Source organism: Anoplophora glabripennis, unplaced genomic scaffold, assembly GCF_000390285.2.
Source record: "Anoplophora glabripennis isolate ALB-LARVAE unplaced genomic scaffold, Agla_2.0 scaffold1045, whole genome shotgun sequence".
Lineage (NCBI taxonomy): Eukaryota > Metazoa > Arthropoda > Insecta > Coleoptera > Cerambycidae > Anoplophora > Anoplophora glabripennis.
Window position 1 is genome coordinate 1 of NW_019417144.1, and position 18,715 is coordinate 18,715.

The 18,715-nt window shown below is 31.2% G+C and overlaps 2 protein-coding genes across 3 annotated transcripts in view; one reads left to right on the plus strand and one right to left on the minus strand.

The window, feature by feature from the left end:
* Positions 1–558: 558 nt before the first annotated feature.
* LOC108914989 (transcription termination factor 5, mitochondrial) lies at positions 559–8,043 on the plus strand. The gene is made up of 7 exons (XM_018720928.1): positions 559–698; positions 808–1,036; positions 1,090–1,283; positions 1,336–1,637; positions 1,694–1,919; positions 7,503–7,755; positions 7,840–8,043. The coding sequence occupies exons 1-7, from the start codon at positions 593–595 to the stop codon at positions 8,024–8,026; spliced, it is 1,497 nt and encodes a 498-aa protein (XP_018576444.1). The 5' UTR covers positions 559–592; the 3' UTR covers positions 8,027–8,043.
* Positions 8,044–9,919: 1,876 nt separating this feature from the next.
* Positions 9,920–18,715, minus strand: part of LOC108914990 (probable multidrug resistance-associated protein lethal(2)03659) — a 28,589-nt gene continuing 19,793 nt past the window's right edge. For both annotated transcript variants that reach the window (XM_018720929.1, XM_023455975.1), the window contains 3 exons: positions 15,070–15,545; positions 14,785–15,015; positions 9,920–11,029 (listed from right to left, as the gene is read on the minus strand). In XM_018720929.1, the coding sequence (XP_018576445.1) occupies positions 10,056–11,029; positions 14,785–15,015; positions 15,070–15,545 (1,681 nt within the window). In that variant the 3' untranslated portion in view covers positions 9,920–10,055. The remainder of the gene's footprint in view (positions 11,030–14,784; positions 15,016–15,069; positions 15,546–18,715) is intronic.

An 18,715-nucleotide genomic window follows, 5' to 3' on the forward strand; every position in this document is an offset into this window, starting at 1 on the left:
TTTTTTAACCTCACTTTTTAAGTTTTTAACATACTATGATTGTTGTTTGATATATTTACAGTCAAATAAATGTTATATTATAATGTCCAATGCAGAAAATATAATACTACGTATATTTTCTATAATATATACCTATGGTTGTCATTTGAAAATGTTTCACCTTCATCTTGTAATAATGGTTCTATACTTGATTTCTATGAGATTAATTTCGGATGCATGTGAATTATAATATTATCATTCGTACGAATTAAAATATTTTCGGATATCGTACATCGGATTTCGGATGCATGGGACACCGGCCTAATAATTATTTGTGAGTGTACGGCCCTTAGAGCATATACTACCGGAGGCAGCGTCCAGTGACCGAGAGTATAGCGGAGGTTTAGGGGGAGAGAGATAGGATTACCCTCGTATACCTCTCTCAAAAACTCTGCTACACTCTCGGCCACTGAGACACGCTGCCTCCAGTAGTATATGCTCTAAGGTAAAGCAATAATTAAGAAGGAAGAAGAAGAAAACCGGCAACCTCACATTTTCAGAATTTTATTGACATTTATTTTTATACATTATAAATCAGTAATATTTGTGCATTATGCTAAAAAATGAATTAAACTGCTGCTACAAATGTAGAAAAATAAAATTTTCCAGGTTTTTTACTACAAATCATGTTAATTCAGAAATATTATCGGATCTGTTTGGTAAGTATTTATCATAGATTTGTATTAAATCTGTAGTAATAGCAATAGTAATGGGTAGGTACATATTTAAATAAATAATACACAGTAACTTATTAAAAGTTATTTTTAGGGTTAAGTTCCTTAGAATCGAAGTTGTTCATAGAAAAAAACAAATTACAAAATAGAGAAGCACAACTTTTGATGAATTGCACAAAATACTGCAGAAAGTTGGGTTACACCGATAATGAAATTTTGGCAACTCCTACTTTATTGCGGTTACATCCTTTAGAACTTGAACAGCACCATTTAAGTTTGGAAGAGGGTGGTTTTCAGTCAATTGGCCCAAAAATATTGGCAAGGTAAAATACGACATTTGGCAGGACTTTTTAATAATAATCATATCGTTTTGAAGGGCTCGAAATTACATGAGAAAGGTGATCAGTATCTTGAAATCAAAAAATATTATACATGAGAAGACCAATGTACCACAACATTTTTTAAATTATATTGAAGATGTGAATATAGCAAATAAAATATCAGTAATACGATTCTCTGATGCTAATGTATGGAATGAAGTTCATAAATCTATTTTACAATCTTTTTTGAGTAAGTATTTTCATTTACCTATGTTTGATGAAATTTATTGTTTTTATTCAAGGAATGAGATTAAATGCAACTGAAGATGAAATCATCAGATTATTCAGAATTCATAAAACAATAAAGAATAAAAGTTTTAGAGTAGTTCAGGAAAATATTGCTATTGCTGAAGATTTGGGTTTCGATCAAAGAAAATTAATAAAACATGGTTATCTCTTGCATAACTATCCTAAGTATCCAAAAACTGTTCTTAAGGATTTTCCTAACTTAGCTGGTTCAGATATGAGAAAAGCTATGTGGATGTATCCCAAGTTGGTAATGGCATCACCTACCAATATTATCAAAATATACGGAACGCTAAAGGTATAAAAGTTGCTAAAAATATATGGCTTGTTTGTATAAAATAACTTTTATTTTAGGAATTCGATATAGAAGATGCAGTAATAAGGAAGCAAATGAACGTTTTCCATTTGTCCCCAACTACAGTGAAGTTACGATTAGAAGAAATTGAACAGTCTCCAGATTTCAGAGTATTGCTAAAACATCCAAAATTGTTATCTCTTATTGTTCACCACAATAGGGCAAAATCTAGACTTTCATTTCTACAGCAGTTGCAATTAAGATGTGCTAGTTTTACTGTTTTAGGTAAGTAAACTAAAATGTTATGCAATTGTGTACCTCATTTTAACATTACTTATAAAAAGTTACTTAATTTTCAAATATAAATTTTTCGGTATTATACCGGGTGGTTCACATAAAACTAAAAATATGCTGAACCACCCTGTAACTCACCCAAAAAAACCGGACTAACTTCTTAATGATATCAAAATATGACATAATGTGTAAGTATTTAGGTTTTTCTGGAAAGCAGTTTGAGAAAGCGATCTGAAGGAGGGTAATTTGTGAGTGGTTGCTTTTTTTTGGGGAGGTAAATTCTCACAGTAAATGGGAAGAATGTTACTTCCTGTGAGTTTTTTTTATAGAAATGGATTTTATTCAACACTGGTTTGTATGAAAAAATTGTGGGCCTTACCTTGAGTCCTACTTGGATCTATCCAATTTCAGACAAACTCAAAGACTTGAATTTTTAAAGTTTATTTAAAGGACGTTTCATTTAAAATTTAATGGTAGTGTTGATAAACCTCTTCTAAAGATCTTGAAATTTTTTTTTTGGCTCCAGCACCATCTACTATTTGCTTGGACTTGGACTTTTAATTGATGTTTTCTAGGATCTCTATCAAAAGTTTTTTAAAAATTACTCGGTATATTATTATGAAAATAAGTAGTAATCTAAAAATTCTTAGAAAATAATTGCAGAATTTCTAACTTTGTTAGTTTTTTTATTACTAAAGATTTCTATTGTGGATATAAATAAATAGATACAGTGACCCATTTGAAACCGGGTTATACTCATAAAATTTTTATGTACAGGGCGATTCACTATATTTTGACCCCCTCTTTAACTTTTTTGTTTTGAGTTATAAAAAAATGTGAAATATACAAGGTGCACGATTTTTTATGAATTTTTCAAAAATGATAGTAGAAAAACAAATGAAGTCCAAACAAAATGGCCGCGAATGTTAACTTTGTTAAGTTAAATGGAACACCCTGTATAATTTTACATATTTGGAAAGAACGTTCCCTGTCGAGCATAGTCATGTAGGGTTTGTTGGGTCCATCGCTAACAATAAGCGAGATACTATTAAAAAACGAAATTGAGGTTTTTTATTAAGAAAATAAGACATCTTGTAATTGTTAAACCTTTTTCAGGCATTTCTGCCTTTTTCCAATACGTAAGGAATTACAGATTTAGTTATAATATATTTTGACAGATCGGACATTGATGTGGTCCAAAATGCGTATAGGTAGTTTAACTAAATCTCACTAATTAGGCCGTGAGATGCCTAATTGCTCATGAACAAAGTTATATGGTAGGCCATGACAGTGACAGGTAATGTCATGACAACATTGTTATTGTTTGACAGTTTGTATTATTATTTAATTAAAATGGGTTACAGAGAAGTAGAAAATTGAAATATTATAGGAATTAAAATAGAGCAAAGTTCTTCTCCATACTCTATTTTAATTCTAAATAATTTTCTACTTCTGTGTAACCTATTTTGTCAAGACATTACTACCTGTCACGACCTACCATATAATGTCCATGAGTAGTTAGACCTCTCACGGACTAATTAGTAAGATTTCGTTACATTACCTATACGCATTTTGGACCGTATGAATGTGCGATATATCAAAATATATTATAACTAAATCTGTAAATCCTTACGTAATTGGTAAAAAGGCAAAAGTGCCTGAAAGAGGTCTAACAATTAAAAAATGTATTATTTTCTTAACAAAAAACCTTCTTTTCGTTTTTAAAGTATCTTGCTTATTGTTAGAGATCGACCCAATTAACCCTATATAGCTATGCTCGACAGGGAAAGTTCTATCCAAATATGTAAAAATATACAGGGTGTTCCATTTAACTTAACAAAGTTAACATCCGCAGCCATTTTGTTTGGACTTCATTTGTTTTTCTACTATCATTTTTGAAAAACTCATGAAAAACCGTGCAACTTTTATATTTCACATTTTTTTATAATTCTTAAAACAAAAAAGTTAAAGGAGGGGTCAAAATACAGGGTGATTCAGAACTTATCCAAAAAAAAAATTCTGGATGTACAGTGGACTCTTACAAATACAATTTTGTAAAGAAAAAATCGAAAAGGGCAATTCGAAAATTATTTAAAAATACACTTCTGCACGGCACTGGAAACTGGTCCACTGTAAAACCTGACCTGGTGCAATGCGACCGTCACGGCGCCAGTGATAAAAGCGGACAAAAACTTGAAAGAATTTCGTAAGGAAAAGAAAGAATAAATAGAATTTTATAGCACCTATTTTATATCAGTAAACTCAACTGATTTTGTTCAAATTTGTTTGTGGTTTTAAATAATAAAATAATTTGACATACCTGATGTTACAACAACTGTCCACCAACATGTAAACACATTTGGGTCTGTCTTACTCAGTTTCTATGAACTAACACAAATGCTGTCTTGTTTCACCATAACACAAATGCTTCACCATAATAAAATTGTTTTCTTGCTTCACCATAAACTAAAACGATATCCATCAACTCCAAGTTGTTATACACGCAAGCCATTTTTGACACTAACTACTAAAAAACTATTCTAAACATCGGATTTTAGTGTTCTGAGTCGCTGAGGCCACGTGCCTCTCCATGCGCATTACGAATGACGCTAGAGACTACAGTTGTCCAGCTATGTAATGGTTGAAAGCACTACAACTTTAATAATTTTTTTCTCGGAAACTATAAGGATTTTACAACAATTTTTTTTTAAATTATTGACTCCATTTCTCATGCCGAATCTATTTCCAAATTTTTTTGGATAAGTTGTGAATCACCCTGTATAGTGAATCACCCTGTACAGGGCGATTTTGACCAACTTTTTTTTGAATCGTGGAAGAGAGGAAAATGTACTTTAGGACCAAGTGTCATCCAGATCATTTTTGGAGGGTAAAAATTGAAGAAACCATATTAGCGATTTTTTTAGAAAAAATCTAAGTATGCCAGTGAATTAAGCGCCCCTTAAAATGGCCTCTGCCAAATTCCATAAAAAAATATTGGATATTAATTATTCGATGATCAAATTGTCAATTGTGCTGATCTTACGGATTTATATCTTTTCATGAGTCTTTATTAGAAAACATTTAAAATATTATAACATGACATACAGTTCTGTCAAATTGAAGTTTCTGATAAGGCTTCTTCAATTTTCACTCCCCAAAAATGATCTGGTAGGCCTTGGTTTTTATATAAAAAGGATGACACTTGGTCCGAAAGTACACTTTCTCCCCAGTACAATTCAAAAAAAAAGTAGGTCAAAATCGCCCTATAAATAAAATTTTATGAGGGTGTCTCGGTTTCAAATGGGTCACACTTAAAACCGGGACACCCCCATAAAATTTGTACTCGTATTTATAGTCCGATGTTGACTAACTTTTTTTGCATTGTAAAGTGGGAAGAACTGTACTTTAGGACGAAGTATATTTTTTTATAAAAACCAAGGCCTACTGCGTAGTTTTTTAGTGATGAAAATTAAATAAATTATATTAGCATTTTTTTTACAAAAAATTTGAGTACACCACCAAGTTCAATCTTGTCTCTTACACTTACATGTAGGTAACACTACCCAACCGTCACTCACCGATTAGAATGAAACTTGGCACATCGATGCAACTCTAAAAAATATTGAAAACTGATAAAAAAATAGGGTTCAATATTTTTTAGAGTTCTATCGATGTGCCAAGTTTCATTCCAATCGGTGGTTACTTGCTAGTTGTTGCATTATGGCACCACAAAGTTGTAAAGTTTTTACAATATTTGTAAAGGTTCTAATCTGATAGAAATAATTCTATGTAATGCTTTACGTCACTTTCTGATATTCAGTTAATTTTGGCTTGCTTCGTCAGACGAAAAAATCAACAATAATGTGATGTGTTTTTTATTTTGCCACAGTATTTTTTTATGAAATTTGGAACATATCCATTTCAAAGGGCACTTAATCCAGTAGTGTACTTAGATTTTTTTCTAAAAAAAACCGCTAATATGGTTTCTTCAATTTTTACGTTCCAAAAATGATCTGGTAGGCCCTGGTTTTTGTAAAAAAAAGGATGACACTTGGTCCTAAAGTACACTTTACTCTCTTCTACAATTAAAAAAAAATTGGTCAAAATCATCCTGTAAATAAAAATTTTATGAGGGCATCTCTGTTTCAAATGGGTCACACTGTATGTATAAAATATAATTTAATAGTCGCAAGATGGAGCAGCAAGTAAATATGTAGTTTTAAAATATTTGTGGTATTAGGAGTCCTAGCAGTGCAGGAAATAGTAGATTGTAGACAGCGCTGGACTTACAATAGGGACACTAGGGGCTAGTGCTCAGGGCGGCAAATTCCCAGGAGCGGCAAAATTCGGGGCTTGAGAAAAAAAATTTTTTTGCGCTATCAGAAATGCTTCAAAAAGTGTGCATTTACAAATAAAATTAAATACAATAAATTTATATATTTATCTAAAAATATACAGGATGTCGCGCTTAAATGTGATACAAGCCTGTAGCTTCTTTGTTTTTTGACCGATTTAAAATTTTTTTAGAATTTTTAGAATGTAGGAAAAAAGAACTCCCTTTAATTGTAATGCTGCTGTTTTTATTAATGCAATTCACGGCCAACTAGGACGCGTCTTTTTGACGTCAACACAGTTAATTGGTATTAGCGATTTTTTTCCCAAGAAACAGATTACACATTCTCATTCAGCATCCCTTAAAATATCTTTTCACCAAGTTTAATCAAATTCGATACATCTTCAGACGAGCACTAGTTGGCCGTGTATTGCATTAATAAAAAACAGCAGTATCACAGTCAGAGTTTTTTTATCCTATACATATTTCATAAAAAAAAAAAAATTAATAGGCCAAAAAATAAAGAAGTTACAGGCTTGTATTACATTTCGCGACATCGTGGAGTGTTCGCCTGAAGATGTATCGATTTTGATGAAACTTGGTGGTAAGACGTTTTAAGGGATGCTGAATGAGAATGTAATCTGTTTTTTGGAAAAAAAATCGCTAACAATATATAATACCAATCAGCTACCAAACGCGTCCTAGTTGGCCGTGAATTGCATTAGTAAAAACAGCAGTATCACAGTTAGATAAAGTTTTTTTAACCTACATTCCCATAAAAATTTTTGAAATCGACCAAAAATAAAGAAGTTATAGGCTTGTGTCATATTTAAGCGCGACACCCTGTATATGATTATAAAATCGTCCATAATTCTATAACTTATATAATAATTTATGTAACAATATAAAATATGCAATATGCATATATAAGAAATTATATATAATTTTTTTCCCCGGGTAATTATTTTAGTTCAAACTACGCACTGCGAAATGCTCAAGAAAAATTAGTGGTTTTTATAGCAGAAAGTTAAAAAGTATTCTTAACCCTCATCCATTTTGTGTAGAATATGGGTAATGGGGCGACATTTTTTACGGTGCCCAGGGCATAAGGGAAAATTCGGCCCTGATTGTAGATATAGAAATGTTTGTTAGTTGGTAATTAGTAAATCAGAATTCAAATAGAATTTTTTGTCTAATAAACCATTTATTTTATTTATATAAGCATTTGTTGTTAATTTTAGGGTATGATGACGATGAGATATTCAACGATTATATCAGAGAAGGAAAAGATATTAATAAGTTTCTCGATGTACTGATATTTTTAAAGAAATTGTTCAATGTGAATGAGGAATACATTAAAAAGAAGTTGAAGATTCATCCATTTTATTTGCAAGTTCCCTTGAAAGATATGCAAAATACTTACGATTTTTTGATCAGTCAACACTTTCGATGTAGTGATATTCTTAAAGTTATGCAAATTATATTGTATCCACAGTAAGTAAAGTCAAATTAGATATTTAAATGACAGAAAAAATACAGAGAAGCATATTTACAGTATGTAATCATCATTTGTTTTAGAGAGAAAATAGAAAAAAAACTTAACGAAATGCAATCTAATAAAGAAATAAATTTTGAATCTGTTACTCCAGCGAAGAAATTGAATCTATTACTGTACTTCATAGAAAGAGATCATCATTTTACTGGCAATGGAATATGGATGAAATATAATGAGGTAACTGATATGTCAGAGAAATCTAATCAATAAAAGCATAGGTAATTTTATTTATACAAATATTTTTTAAATATATAAAATTAAAATCTATGGATTTTTCATTTTTATGAAGAATTTGAATCCTTTAACTGTGATATAATTTTGATGCTAATATACCTTATCACGACAATTACATTCTTTGAATAATAGAGAATGAATAGTGCATTTAAAAGATTATTTTTATTACCTCTGATTTACAATACTGTAATAAATAAAATATTTCATCACAAATAAAATATGTAGTAAACATATATCTAGAGCATTTCTAAATTATGGTGCTATAAAATGTCATGTCATTTTCAGCAGTGTTTCATATACCTAGGTACAAAAATGCTTAATAAAAAAATGGGGGGGGGGGAGGGGAGGTAATATATTGCCGTTACAAATAAATTTTTCTAAATAATTCTAAACTGGCTGTTCAGTTTCAGATGGAAATTTAGCACAGAAAAAATAGAAATTTAGGTTCATTGTAATATCTCATGGAGGAATAGTTTTTCCTCATATACAGCATCGAATATAATTTTTGATAAAATACAAATTTTTCTGAAAGCGCGTATTATATTCAGACAAGGAAAAAAGGTACTTGCTTGATAATTTTTTTTTTTTTTTTGAGAAAATTGGCAATGCGCAATTACTGATGGCATTTGACACTTTGATGATACTAACTTTGAAAATAAAAAAATGTCATGAACTTTATTTCAAATTTTGCCGGTAGGTTTTACCAACAAAAAAATTTATAAAAATTGGTTTAAACTTGTTTCATATTTTTTGTTAATATTTCACACAATAAATTATATAAGTAATTGCAATATTCACTGTATTTGTAGCACCATTTTACATTTCAATAAATTGAAATCTCTGGGAACCTAGTTATTTGCGATTAATTTTTGATATTTAATTGAAATATAAATATACGATATACATGAAAAGAAGTGTATAAGGTAACCTTCATTTTTTAATGTAATAATTAGTATTAGCACTGCTGAATAAAAATAAAAAATCAATACAAATCCGCAAAGTCGAAACCAGTTATCTTGTTGATTTATTGAAATTCGAAAATTTCTACAATTTTGCACACAATCCATTATAAAATTGTCAATCGGTTAATTTATTGGATGAAAATTTGGTAAATATAATGCCATATTTAAGGCATGTTGAAACTTCGGACCTAATTAAAAAAAAACGAACTTGTATCTTGTTTGGAATTTTGCAACAATTTGTATCATCAAAACGATTATGATTGATAATTGTAGAATTACACTGATTGGCCATTTTGGAGTTGTTTTTAAAAATATGTTTGTGTTAGTGTAACTTAATCACCATGTCTTTGTCAAGTGTTTCCATGTTGCACAGAAAACTTTTTTGTACTCACTGGTTCAATTTGGCACCGTTTTAGAAGCGCTCTATACATATATTAAAAATTCTAATAAAATTGTTTTGAAAATTAGGTCTGGATTAGGATGGTAAAAATTAAAACAATTTTACTTGTTCTTTTAATAAAATATTTATAAAAATATAGATGCTAATGTAATTTTACAGCCTCTTTTTTTCTATATTTTTTTTTTTTTGACAGCCATGAAATGGATGACTATTATAGTTGGTAATTTTAGCTTTACAGTTCTATTTGATTGATTAAAGAAGGAAAAAAATACATCACAACATAAAAATGTTCACTTTTACTGGATACATTTTTTTCCTTTAAAAAACTAAGTTGGACACATACATTATCAATCGGCATTTAGAAACTTAAAATACAACTGTTTTAAAAAATTTAAATAAATTTACGTGTCTTCAGTATAATCTAAAACTTTTCGTAAAAATTTTTAAACCTATGGTTATTTTTTTCACTTTGAGAAAATTATAAACAAAATTACAATAATAAACCGTTATAATTAAACTGCACAATATTTAAAAATATTCATATCAAAAACAAAAACTGTACACTTAATAATTGTATTATATTATTTTGTAGTAGAGCTGCAGGCTGCTTATCCTGAATAAAAATGTAAACTAAATTTAGCATTTATTTTTTAAAACTTTGCTCTGCAATTTTGAAAAGTGTTTCAGCCATGGCTTTACCAGTTTGTTGCACCATGCTATACAATATGCCATCAGGATTTTGCAGTAATTTATATGGTTGATCAAATTCTTTTACAGTTCCTGCATCCATTACTAAAACTTTATCTGAATCCATTACAGTGTTCAATCTGTGTGCAATAGTAAGTACAGTGCATTCTTCAAATTTCTTTCTAATAGTATTTTGGATTAGAGCATCCGTTTGTGGATCAACATTGGCAGTCGCTTCATCCAAGACTAGAATTTTATTGTTACGGAGAATTGCCCTTGCAAGACACACCAGTTGCCTTTGTCCCACACTGAAATTTGAGCCACCTTCAGACATCTTGGAACTTAAACCTGAAGTTAAGTCTTGCATTGCTTCTTTTAATTCTACATCTTCAAGAGCTCTCCAAATGTCTGCATCCAGATACTCATCAAATGGATCTAAGTTTTTTCTCATTGTACCGGAAAATAGCACCGGTTCTTGCGGGATTATTGATATCTTTGATCTAAGGTCGTGTAGACCTATGCATGAAATATTAACCTCATCGATTAAAATCGTTCCCTCAGTATCAGTTAATTGGAAAATAGCATTTATTAATGAAGATTTTCCTGCCCCCGTACGACCAACTATTCCAACTTTCTCTTTCGGAAAAATTGTGAAATTTAGATTTTGTAAAACAGGCGGATCCTCTGGGAAGTAACGCAAATATATATTTCTAAATTCAATTTTTCCAAATTCTGGCCATTTACTTGATGGTTTCTTATCTGGCTCTGATTCAAGATCTCCTTCATGTTCAATAGTGTTATACTCTAATATTCTTTCAACGGAAGTCATTTGATTTTCTAATTCCGTGGACTGTCTCATACCCCACTGAAACATTCCAGTCAAACCTATAGCTTGTGTAATTGCCAGGCCCACATTGCCTCCAAATGTTTCTGAAAAAGATGTTAATATTGAATGGTATAATCTGTATACGAGCCCTAACACATAAATGTTCGGACACGTCAGTTATTTCAATAAATCACTCTCGAAAAACGTATAAACTAACTTTTATTTTTCTCACTTTAATTTGTGATTACAATGCATGTATCTATTTTTATAAACCATAAATAGTTTTGATTTTGGTAAATATATAAGCAGGTCACATAAGCAAATTCTGAAATATGCAAATAATACGTGACACATTAATGTTCGGACACGTTATAATTTTCAGATGCAAGTTAACAACTAATACGTAGTCACGTCACCTTTCGACTTAATAACTGCCTTGATTCGTTTAGGCATTGATTTGACTAAAAAAAAAATTTTTTTGTAGATTTGGCCGTATGGCATGACGCACCATTTTGCTGGAAAATATAGTCTCCTTCAGGATACAAAGATAATGCACTCGGCAAAAGACTTTCTCGCAAAATTTGTTGATATTTATCGGCGTTTATAATTCCATCCACGAATTGAAACTTACCCATACCTCTTGCAGACATGCATCCCCAAATCATTATACCTTGTGGAAATTTTCGGTTCGCTTAATGCAATCTTTATGGAATGCTTCTGATTTAGATCTGATTACTCGTTTCTGGTAATCCCCGACGCAGACGTCAAATTTTGACTCGTCAGAAAATATGACATTGGACCAATCGTCTACAGTCCAAGAACGTTTTAATTTTGCCCATATCAGCCAATTTTTTTTTTGTTTTACGGTAAGAAGAGGTTTTTTTTGGCCTAAAATCACTCATACTTTAATTTTAATTGACTTTAATAACATAGAAGCGCAACTTACTTTATAAAATCCTAAACCAGACTTGCGAGTCCACCTTCTACATGTTTCCCGTGAAATATTTAGTCCTGTTTGACCGTTCCATTCTGCAGTTATTTCACGTACAGTTCTTCTTCGCGATTCTTTGCATAGTTTTACAAGTTTCCTTTGAGATCTTGATGTTATTTTAACCGGTCTACCACTCGATTGCCCACGACTATCAGTTTTTCCTGTTTCTTCATAAAGCTTAATTATACTAAAAACTGTTGATTTTGACAAACTTAGCTCTTTCGCTATCTTACGAATGCTATTGTTGTCAAGATACTCTTTAACAATTAAATCTCGAATTTTTGTATTTGTTGCTGTACCTCGTGCCATTTTCACCATAACTGTGCGTTATTAGCAACAGTAAATGTCAGTCAACAATGATTCTATACATTTTGTTTTCAAAGCCTACTGTTTGATTGTGTATTTTTAGACATTGCCGCGATGTCCGAACATTAATGTGTCACGTATTATTTGCATATTTCAGAATTTGCTTATGTGACCTGCTTATATATTTTCCAAAATCAAAACTATTTATGGTTTATAGAAATAGATACATGCATTGTAATCACAAATTAAAGTGAGAAAAATAAAAGTTAGTTTATACGTTTTTCGAGAGTGATTTATTGAAATAACTGACGTGTCCGAACATTTATGTGTTAGGGCTCGTAAAAAAACAATACAATTTTATCTTTATAATTAATATTTGAAATCAACAGGTAAAATTCTATATAAAATGTAACATAAATGTAAAATATTCATAAGATGAAGTCAATAAATAGCTTAATTACTTATTTTGTTTATAATTTTTCATTGGAATTCATCAATATAATATTAAAGTGGGTAATTCTTACTCTGCAGTCTAGATGGCAGTGCCATCAAGAGTCAGTACACATAGTGGATCCCTATATTTTAAGGTTTATAAGTTATACAAACAACTTCAAACTAATTTATTTTTACAAGGATTTAGAAGTTTTTAAGAACAACTAATAAGTGTTTCGTAAAATAGATACACTAATGGCACTAACTTACAAAAACGATATAAAAGAATACTCCTAAATTTAAATAAAGTAAAAATTTAACATTAGCCGTGCTATTTCTATTGCTCATGCTTGGAAAGAATAGTCTCATAGTTTCATACGCAGGTGAGCTCTTGTTGTTATCGCTGTCATATTTTCTCTTATTTTGTTTAATCTTGGCATTTTCTAATTCTACTGAGTATTGCTATTGTTTCCTTTGGTGTTGTACTGTGTCAGTGTGTTTATCGAGTGTTTTTTCTTCAAGTGGTTTGTTATAGACGTACTCTTAACCATAACCAAACTTTCCTTGAAAATATCCTATACTCGACGGCCAAAATTATAGATAGTGATTCATCGCTAGCTCTTGGACTAGTAAGGGGGATGAAGCGTGCCGGGAACGAAAATCCATTGGCGTGTTTGCGTAAAAGGCAACAAGATATATAAAATATTGAAAAAACATAATAAAACATAACATCTAATATTTTTTACGGTTTGCTATAACCGGCACTTTGATCAATTTTAATTATTACAGCATTTTAAAACGTCCCAGTTGTGTTTTTTTAATTTATAAATTTATTATAGCCATGGAATTAGACCCCTCGTCTACGCTTATGCTATGACGTTTTTCAGGTCGGGCAAATCAAGTCCGTTTACACCCACTAAAAAAGCATTTCCCTATTCCCTACCAAGTGCAAAAGACAGAGATAAAATATAGATTGACGTTCAGTGTAACTCAGTCTATACACGATTATAGATTCTACCGATGTGCATGGCGAACGGCACAAAGATAAATAATATTGAACCGTATAGAAATCATTTTATATTTTATACGCATTATGGTAATAGTGTTTTTATATCATGTATTAGCACAGACAAAATAGCTATCGCCACAGACCGCTCCTGGAATAGGCCAGCAGTTTTAAATTTCCGAATTGCCGGTAGAGTACACCACCAGCAGAATTTTAGGAAGAATCAAATACAGCGGCCCGCATACCTAAGCGTATCCTAGCAACATATAAACAAGACTTTGGTAATGTTGCCAGGCGTACTTATGGATTTCTTTTGTACACTTTTTTATCAATATCTGTTTTTTGCGTTATCGTATTTACTTCACAATGTATGATGTAGGTATTGATAAAAATGTTTTTAAAGAATCAACGAATATCTATGTATGTATCATATGATATTCTGCAGTGGTGTTACAATTAAGTTATTTAATCATAATTTCGTTAATTAGCTACCTACTATTTTCATTTTTTGGTATTGAAATACTGCAGAAAATATATTTCCAAATAAACAAAATTCGTAATAATATTTTAAAACGGATGGTATTAACATATCGGAATACCGAAGTCAAAATTGTATAAGTAGTGACATCTATTAAAGAAAAGCCAAACGACGAAAACAAAATGACCACTGGTCGCTGAATTACAAGTGGAAGTGGATCTTATTTGTGGAAGAGCGAAACGGGCGGTGACTATGAGACGCCTTCATTATAGCCATCCTTCTCTATCGCAAGGATTTCTATGACTTACTTTATTGCTCTTACGTAACGTCCGATGAACCATGGGGACTTTCCGACCCTGTATGTATACATATTTATATATTAATTACTTATTACATACCTATTTGGTTACTTCATTACACTTTTATTTTATTGCCTTCATCTATGTTTTTATAATTTATTTTCTGTTTTAAAAAGTTAAATAAATAATGCATCTATTTTCTCTTTCTCTTAATTGAAATAAAGGTATCCTCAATACTTGATTTATAGTCTTAAAGGGAACCCATCCAAAAACCCTAAAGTCCAAATTTTTGCGACTTAAATTTCAGTAGTCTGGAAAATTTTATGTGATGGCCATTGTATATTTACCTGTTCCCAAAAATAAGAAGCTAAACGTTACAAGGGTTATGTAAATTATGCACACTAGATCCAACCAGTATCCAAACGCCCTTGATGTAGAGATAAACGTGAACCAAGCAGAACTATGTAAATCTTGATAATTATCAAATTCTTTTATTAAAATCTCTTGAGCATTAAAAGCTCTTATAGATGTTAATCCTTGTAAGGAAGCATTTAAATGAGAGAATACAGGGCTTCTTGCTGAAATAAAACCAAAATTAAAAACAAGTTTTATTTTTACTTTTCTATACTTACTGACTCCTTCCAATCGTTTAACATTTCTGCTAGTTCTAAGATAAAATATTCTCAGCAAATAAAAAATAATTCCTATTACAACTGTGGGTACCATAAACCATGGATTTACTACTGCAACAACAACAATAATACCAACTAGTGCAAGCCCTATTTGTAAACAGTCGATCATTGCACTTGTTAAAAGTTCATCCACTGATCCCATATCTTTAGAGAATCTATTTAAGATTCTGCCTGCACTATTCGTATTAAAAAATCTCATAGTAGCTCTTATTATACTCATAAACATAGTATCATGAAGATTTGTAGAAGCTCTCATACATACTGAAAAGAATGTAAAAGATCGAACCAAAGTTGCCACAATCAATAATATGATTATAACTGAGTATATATAAATAGAGGTTTCTCTTGAGAAGTGCCAAAAGTTATCAGTTGTATTAGAAGAGGTATTGGCCTGATCCTCTTCTTCTAATTTAACCCTAGAACAATGAATGTTTGTGAATTAGACAGTAAATTTTGGCGATATAAACAATAATTTTCTTTAAGGTATTTATGTAACATGTTAAGAAAAGTGTGATTTTTTCCATATTTCCACACGTTAGACATATTGAAAAACAGTCCAGGATAATTTTAAAAGTGTTTACTTGAATGTATACATCAAATACAGCATGCTAATAATGTGAAAGAAATTAATAAGTTGTTTTACACAATTATTTCATAAGATTACATAGGGGATATATTTATATATAATCTAGCTCTGCGGATCTAGTAGGTCCATGGCTTGGTTGGCTATCTTTCTCCACTTGTTTCTATCCTTTCCACCTGACAATTCCCAGTTGTTGTAAGTCCCTCTCCACCTCAGATTTCCATCTTGTTTTCGGTCTTCCTCTCCTCTTCTTACCGCCAATTGTTCGTTCCACTACCATTTTTGGTATCCTTGTCCCTGGCATTCTTTCAATATATCCCATCCATCTTAATCTTTGCGCTTTTATCACACTTACTATACTTGCCTCCTTATATAAGCTTTTTATTTCCTCATTTGTTCTTCGAAACCACCCTTCTTCTGTTTTCCCTCCAAAAATGTTCCTCAATATTTTCCTCCCATACTTCCAATCTTGTTTGTTCTGTTTTATTCAACGTCCACGTTTCACTGGCGTATGTAACTACTGGTCTTATCACTGTCTTGTACAGCCTTATCTTTGTTTGTCTAGAAACGTTTTTGTTTCTCAGTATTCTCTGCAACCCCACTACACTTTTGTTTCCTAACATTATTCTGGCTTCAATTTCTTCCTCTATTTTCGGTCTTCTTCTAAATAAGGTGCCTAAATATGTGAAATGTTCAACTTCCTCAAATCTGTACGTTTTCCCATTTGTATCTACTTTCAGAAACTTGTCTTTTTGATATTCTTCTTCCGACCATTCCATGTACTTAGTTTTTGTCTCATTAATATATAGTCCCCTTTTAGACTGTTCATCTATTTTCTTTATTACCTCTTTTAGTTCTGCTTTATTTCTTGCTAACACTACAAGATCATCCGCAAATGCCAAACACTGATGTCTTTTATAGTAAATAAGGCCTGATCTATTAATTCCTGCATCTCTTATGACTTTTTCTAGCACTAAACTAAATAACACTGCTGATAATGGATCCCCTTGTCTGACCCCGTTTTTAACTTCGAACTCTTCCGTGCATCTATTGTTTACTTTTACTTTATTCTCTGTCTTTTCCATTTTAGGCGTACAATGTTCCTTATCTTCTTGCTGATTTCTAATTCCTCTAAGACCTTATATAGCTCACTTCTTTTTATTTTGTCATAAGCTTGTTGATAATCTACAAACAGAACTACTGTTGGCTTACCGTATTCGAAGCTTTCAGCCTGAATTTCTCGCAGAGTGAAAACTTGGTCTACTGTATTTCTTCCTTGTCTAAACCCGCACTGATATTCACCAATTTTATCCTCCACTTCCTTTACCAACTTGTTTTTTATACAAGTGGCCAGTATTTTATATGCTACATTCTGCAATGCTATTCCTCTGTAGTTTTGACATTCCCCTCTATTCCCTTTTTTTGGATAGGGCAAATTTCTGCTTCCGTCCATTCCTTTGGCAGTTCTTCCTTTACCCAACATCTTTCTAGTAGTTTCTGTAATTGGTCTGCTAGTTCATGTCCTCCATATTTAAATAGTTCGGCTGTTAATTTGTCACTTCCTGGACTCTTATTATTTTTCAATTTTGACAGTATCTCTTTAATTTCCTCTTTACTTGGCGCTGGCACCATATTGTCTCCTATGTTGCTATTATTTTCTTCTCTTTCCGTATCATCGGTTTCATCTCCATTTAATAATTCTTCAAAATATTCTTTCCACCTGTTCAATATTTCGTTTTCTCCTGCCACTATCTTCCCATTCTTATCCTTATAAAATACTGGTCTTGGTTGATACCCCCTTTTCTCATTCTTCACTTCTTGGTATAAATTCCTAATATTGTTATTTCTTAAGTTTTCTTCTATTTGTTCTAATACCGTTTCGTAGTTTTTCCTTTTCTTATTTCTTAGCACCTTTTTAGTTTTCCTTCTTCCTAGGATATTCCTTTCCTTCTTTTCCTTCTAGGGGATATATTTAATGAATCTAAATGTTACAAAATATTTTTCATGTAACTCATTCAATCTTTATGTTTACAGAACACTTTTTGGAATATTATATTTACTAAAAAAAGTGTAAAAATCCAAGACCATACTTTTATATCGCCTACAGTTGTTACAAAATGTTGCAGAATAATGACAAAAATTTCAAATGTCAATTCATTAAATTAACTGCTTATAAAGTGTGGCTTTTCATAACTATAGTTATAGAAAGTAGAACATTTTGATATTTGCTCCAATTACAAAACATGTTGCTGTATATCAAAATTTGAAATTTGTCTATATTAAATTTTAAAGTGATATAAATTCAACAAAAATGCCTTAGATATATAAAAAAATTAAATGAATCAATCAAATCAATCTAACAAGGAAGTTATTGTGTATCTCTTGTCCATAAATTTTGTTATATCAAGATATTTTTGACAATCCACGAGTCAGCCATATTTATAAAATCGCGACAATACCACAATTGTTTTATATGCTGTGACAATACTTTTATTGTTATGCACAATTACAGTAATGGTGGGTTTATAAAAAAGTTTTAACCCCAACTTAGATTTGGTATCTGCCCTAAGAAGTTACAAATACATACGTTTAAAGTACTGCTTTATAAAAATTCAATTGTTGCAACAAGCACAAGAAATACAGCGAACGGCACGGGTACAATTAAAAGTTTTGTTGTTATGTTCGCAACATTCCATGGGTTTAAGATTATTTCAAATGGATGATTCGACAGTTCATTTGGATATCAGCACACTACAGGAAATGCGAGCACAGTTGACAGCGATTGAGACAATTGAGCAGTTAAATAGAGTTCAGTATGAATTTGCAATATGGAGTAGACGGATGAAAATGTTTAAATATTAATTACCCTTTACGAAACTTATCCTGTTTTATGGGATCCGCAACATAAAAATATTAGATTATTTTTTTTTTGCAATACCAGTAACAATACCAATGCTGTGACAGGCATATGAAAAGTTGTTGAAAAACGTCTCATCTGATTGC